The sequence below is a fragment of the Zonotrichia leucophrys genome, chromosome 3, assembly GCF_028769735.1.
Source record: "Zonotrichia leucophrys gambelii isolate GWCS_2022_RI chromosome 3, RI_Zleu_2.0, whole genome shotgun sequence".
Lineage (NCBI taxonomy): Eukaryota > Metazoa > Chordata > Aves > Passeriformes > Passerellidae > Zonotrichia > Zonotrichia leucophrys.
Window position 1 is genome coordinate 58,488,570 of NC_088172.1, and position 6,000 is coordinate 58,494,569.

Here is a 6,000-nt window from a genome sequence, read left to right on the forward strand (position 1 = left end):
TATACAGCTTTTTGAAAAGTAATTAAAAAAACAATTATACAGGGTGATAAGTTCTTAATGTGTCTCAGAAAATTTAGAGAATGCAGTTTCCTTGGAATATGCACGATGCCAGCAAATGAAGAATTTATATTATTAAACCTCAAAAGCATGTATATAAATAATAAATGTGGTAGCATTAGTGTAGGATCCATTGTGAGGATTAACTCAGCCAATGCACTGCACATGAAATTGCACAAGTATCTTACCAAATTGGCTTAACTGTTGAGCATCAACAGGAAAAAATTTTTTGTTGTAGTGATGATACAATAGCCAGTATCAATCAGCTGTTCAATTAAGACCTCTTAAAAGTGAATAAGGGACAGTAAAAATAATTTTACATTAAATCAACCTATTTACAGAAATCTTACTTGAAAATATCTTAGCTAGTTCCCAGACAGCCTGATTTATATTACTCAACTACAGATCAGCGAGGAGCCGCAGTTCTCCAACAGTGGCTGACCCTAATAAGGATGCCAGTCCAGGTGTTCAGATGTTGCTATGATTTTGGACGTCTAACATATTGTATATTAGAAGGGCAAATTTTTCGCAAGAGTAGAATCTCGACTCTTTCTAGAAACTATTACCGTTAAAAATGTTTCACAGTATGAATTTAAGATGAGATTATTTGTGAATATGCACAGTGTGCTGATAGACACTTTTGCAGTATTTTCATCTGTAGACCACAAAGAACTATATACAGATTTCCAGGTATCCCCATTTTTCAGGATGGAAATGGAAAGGGAAAAGGTGGCACCTTTTTCAGAGGTGTCACAGTTCCACTTGCCCCAAGTCTCATTGAAGGTCATTATGATTTATGCTCCTTCAGCCTCTTAAAAGGCCGCAACTCCTAAGCCATTCCAGCATTTTTAACACCTAGATTTTAATAGATTTGTTTAAGACTGCAAAGCAAATCAGTAACTGAAAAGGGACTAGGTCCAGATAGGTAACTACTTTGTTGTCCTATTCTTCTTTCACACAGCTATCTTATTATGCCAGCAGTTTAAAAAGGATTTTCCTGAACTTTCTCTTCTTCATGGTGAAAAGATTGACATATAGCTGTTTCCTTTGAAAAGTTAATAAACAGCCATGTAAAAAGAAAAGGAGAGATGCTCTCCTTGTACTTAGTCACAAAGTGAAACAGAACAGAAGGATGCAGTTGCTTGTGGTGAAACCAAGACTGATGTGTTGAGCAGGGCAGTATTGCTGTTTGTTTTTGGCCAGGCATCCTTGGATGAAGCACGAGGCAGAGTTTACAGCATTCGGGAAGCATACAGAAATGAGCTGCTGGAGGCCGAGCGCAGAAAAGAAGAAGAACTTGCAGCCCTGGAAGCAGCCCTGAAAGCAGAGCGAAAGAAAAACAGAAAACGGTAAAGGTTCAGTGAAAAAAGTGTAGTTGTTAGCACTTGTGAATTGTAATTAACAGTTTGTTATTTAACAGTTAAAGTTCATATACAAAGATGAGAAAAAATGTTTCTTATTTTCAAGTACTTTTGGCAACTATATCACGTTTTATCTCTTTGCCTGTTGCTAGTGAAAAAATTTATCTAGTATTTTAAAAAGAATACTTGCTACTATTTAAGTTTTTATGCTTTGCTGAATAACTTTGCAATAAAATTCATATTCCATTCAGACTCTTCTCCCAAAATCCCAGTGTCTTTTGTCTTTTTTTTTCAATCGAAACAGAACCAGTCAAGAATGAATCAGAGTTGAAACAGTGAATGCAACTGTGGGGGCCTGAATATATGTTGTATTGTAAGATCTGTGTGTGTCAATGTGGGGGCCTGAATATATATTGTATTGTACGACCTGTGTGGAAGAACATGCAGCATCAAGAGAAGGTATGGAATCCCCCGGACAGCCGAGAGCTGTGGCAGCCTGAGAGCTGGGACTTCGGAATATCAGCCAGAGAGCTGGGACTATAGAAGATAGGACAGCTGAGAGCTGTGGCAGCCTGAGAGATGGGACTAGAGAAGGTATGGAATCCCTGGACAGCCGAGAGCTGTGGCAGCCAGAGAGCTGGGACTAGAGAAGGTATGGAATCCCCTGGACAGCCGAGAGCTGTGGCAGCCAGAGAGCTGGGACTGTATAGGGATATGTATATATTCTATGTATGTATCTAAAGACAGCCGAGAGCTGTGGCAGCCTGAGAGCTGGAACTGTATGTGTATTATAATTGTATAATTGTTAAAAGAAAAGGGGGGAAATGTGGGGGCCTGAATATATGTTGTATTGTAAGGTCTGTGTGGGTCTGAGTTGCTCCAAACGAGCTGCAGCTGCAGGGTCCTTAGTTGGGCAGCAGCTGTAGCTCGTGAAGGTAACTGAAATAAACAGGGGTGGGTCGAGAGCCCAAGAGGAGCCCCTGAGAAGACAGGAAGGACTGAGCTGCAGAGAATGGAGAAGAGCCCCAACAGCAAGGCAAGAACAACACTGCAGTGAGGATTACAGCAACTGGTGACCCCGTGTGAGGAAGAACATGCAGCCAAACATCAAGAGAAGGTATGGAATCCCCCGGACAGCCGAGAGCTGTGGCAGCCTGAGAGCTGGGACTTTGGAATATCAGCCAGAGAGCTGGGACTATAGAAGATAGGACAGCTGAGAGCTGTGGCAGCCAGAGAGCTGGGACTAGAGAAGGTATGGAATCCCCTGGACAGCCGAGAGCTGTGGCAGCCAGAGAGCTGGGACTAGAGAAGGTATGGAATCCCCTGGACAGCCGAGAGCTGTGGCAGCCAGAGAGCTGGGACTGTATAGGGATATGTATATATTCTATGTATGTATCTAAGACAGCCGAGAGCTGTGGCAGCCAGAGAGCTGGGACTGTATAGGGATATGTATATATTCTATGTATGTATCTAAGACAGCCGAGAGCTGTGGCAGCCTGAGAGCTGGGACTGTATGCATATTATAATTGTGTAATTGTTAAAAGAAAAGGGGGGAAATGTGGGGGCCTGAATATATGTTGTATTGTAAGATCTGTGTGTGTCAATGTGGGGGTCTGAATATATGTTGTATTGTAAGACCTGTGTGGGTCTGAGTTGCTCCAAACGAGCTGCAGCTGCGGGGTCCTTAGTTGGGCAGCAGCTGTAGCTCGTGAAGGTAACTGAGATAAATAGGGGTGGGTTGAGAGCCCAATAGGAGCCCTTGAGAAGACAGGAAGGACTGAGCTGCAGAGAATGGAGAAGAGCCCCAGCAGAGAGGCGAGAACAATGCTGCAGCGAAGATTACAACATGCAACCTGACAGATTTGAAAGTCATTTGACCTGGCTCCTTAAATGGATGACAATTTGTGGAGTTTATCATAATTAAATAGTGGCAAACCACACTTTTCGTATGCTAACATTGGAAGGCTTACCAAATCCTGATTGACCAGGCTCACAAGCTTTCTATGTACTGTAATATTTTTTCCTTCCATCGTTCTCTTAAAGTGTTTTGGAATCTCACAGTAACTCTCTGTAGTGACAAACTCATGAAACAACCTTCCAAGGCTTGTTAAACACTCCTTAAAGCCCTATTATTATCTTTATTTCTCTTTTCTAAGATGTATTTTGCCCATGCTGACTTTGTTCAAATGACTAATTACAATAGACTCCCAGCTGGAATTTAAAAATATTTCTTAAAAGTAAACCAATGTGTGAATAAAGTAGCAATCACAGGCTTTTTATTCAAGGGGCAAAATATTTCCTCTAAGCTCTTGTGTCCATTATCACAGAATTCCTGTGTTTGTCATTGTGTCATCAATGACACAATGCTGCTTCCCTATCCATCTTTCTTTCCCCCCCCAAAAAAAATCACTCAGAAGTTATCACTATTACTTGAATACAATGATCTAGACTGTTACAATTGTGAAAACTCTCTAGAACAGACAGGTGTTTTAAATAACTTAAAGTATTATTCATGTATGTAGTCATAAGCAGAAGCCTAGGAAGTTAGACTAAGGATGTCTTGTATACCTGAAATAGGTTGAGGATTTCCAGAAGCATTTTCATTATCTAGGCAAAGTAAGAAACTATGAGACTCACCAATTGAATGTCAATCACAAGAAATTTTATCCTTTGCATTTCTGGCCACTGGTACTGGCCAGACATAGTCTTTGAAACTACCCTCATCTGTGTCTTAATGACCACCTAATGTTCACCTTTTGGTGCTTTTGCTCACCTCGGTTTCATCCATGCCTCACTATTTGGCTTGAACTTGGCTCAGTCTTCTGACAGTTCTATGACCTGTGTGCTTTGTTCCTCATCACACCCACCCACCTGCTGCCATGCCAATGCCTCCATTCAGCCTCCTTCCTCCCCTACATCATAAACTAAACTAAACAAAACTAAACTAAACTAACCTAAACTAAACTAACTAGCTTAAGGTTTTGTCTTTGAAAAGGAAGAATTGAAACCAGAGGCCTAAAACTGCACTGGTGATTTTTGTTTCAAAGAGCAGGAGCTAAGTTTTGCTTTGCCCCATACAGGCTGCAAAGAAAAAGCCTGTCAGTCTTTTGCTATAATTGGTCTTTGTCCTCTCTATTTTGGAATATGGGATATACTGCTTCATAATATTCCATCTTGTTTCCATGGCAATAGCACGTGTTGGTTGTCTTCTTATGTGAATCTCTAATGAGCTTCTGTAGAGGAAGATCAAGTTGAAGTTCTGTTCTTCATGTCACTGCAAGTGCTATAATGACATTCTGTTGTAAAAATCAATCCAGCTCCAAAAGCCAGCATTATCAATATCTAAATGTCAGAAATTCAGCTAATAACTCTCATGATCACAACCTGTCCCCATGTGTAATCAGCTGTCAACTGACTTAAAGTCAGGCACAGAATAGTCAGATCTACATTATCAAATCTTGCTCTGATGTTAAACATAATTCTAAGTTTCATAATTTTCTCATTTTGATGGATAATGTGGCATCATGGAAATCTGCTGTGTGATTTGTGAATGTCTTCATTGGCTCTTTTATCATTTCAAGAAAGCAGATATGATGAGGGTGTGAATAACTGTCACACTGTTTAATTGCATGTACTTTGGAGTGTGTAATGTTTTAAGAGAAGCACAGTAACAGTTTTACTAAATCCCTGTGTATATTCCAGAAGAACAAAATATTCACTTACCTCAATGGAGCCTGGAAGAGAAAATGCCTTGTTTAGATTGTGTCAAAGAATTTACATACATTGGACCAGAAACAGATGACTGATGACATTTCATATGCATCAGTTTTACACCAACAAAACAACTTTTTTACATGGTGCACTATATTGCAAGCTAAGTTAGTGGGGAAAGATGTACAAAAACTAAACCAAAGCTATTTCAAAACAGCATCTGCAGTAAGTTAAAGAGCCATTGTGTGTAGCACTTTACTATAAGGAAAACAAGAATGGTATGCTGTGTTTTAATTGATAGGATTTTTGCCTCAAGTTTGTAAACCAGGCTGCTCAATAGCCAAATTATGTGTTCACATGGGTAAAACATATTTATTCTTTTGCCCTGTAGGAGTAACACAACTTTTAAGCACCATAACTTTATAACATTTACTGTAATGAAAGTACTGGAATTTGGAGAGTCATGAGTCCTGCTTATACTGAGCTCAGCCATACTGGGTCAGATTCAGTAGGGGCATAAGGACAGCCCTGAAATTATGTGCATTCTTACTCTGTGAAGAACTTCAGCAAAGGACTCACAAATGGAGTCAAGCCCTTTACAGAACAGAACAGATAGGGCAAGCTTTTCTGGATCAAGACCTGATTGGCTGATCTTTCAAGATGGCACTCATTTTGGAGGTGCAATAGCAGAATGGCTGCATCAAAGCCTACTCTACCAGATAACTGGTGGCACCACACCACAGAAGAGGTGTGAGGGGGTGGGAGTGGGGACCTTCTACTGTTTCTTACAGAAAATCCTCTCTGCGAATATTGGCACAATTTATCACTTACACAGCCTCTCATTTTTTTTCTTCATGGAAAGACTCTGTGT

General features: G+C 40.3%; 1 protein-coding gene across 1 annotated transcript in view; it reads left to right on the forward strand.

Moving 5' to 3' along the window:
• Positions 1–1,412, forward strand: part of ADGB (androglobin) — a 97,784-nt gene extending 96,372 nt beyond the window's left edge. The window contains exon 34 of the mRNA XM_064706972.1: positions 1,261–1,412. Within this exon, the coding sequence (XP_064563042.1) occupies positions 1,261–1,410 (150 nt within the window). The 3' untranslated portion in view covers positions 1,411–1,412. The remainder of the gene's footprint in view (positions 1–1,260) is intronic.
• Positions 1,413–6,000: the final 4,588 nt, after the last annotated feature.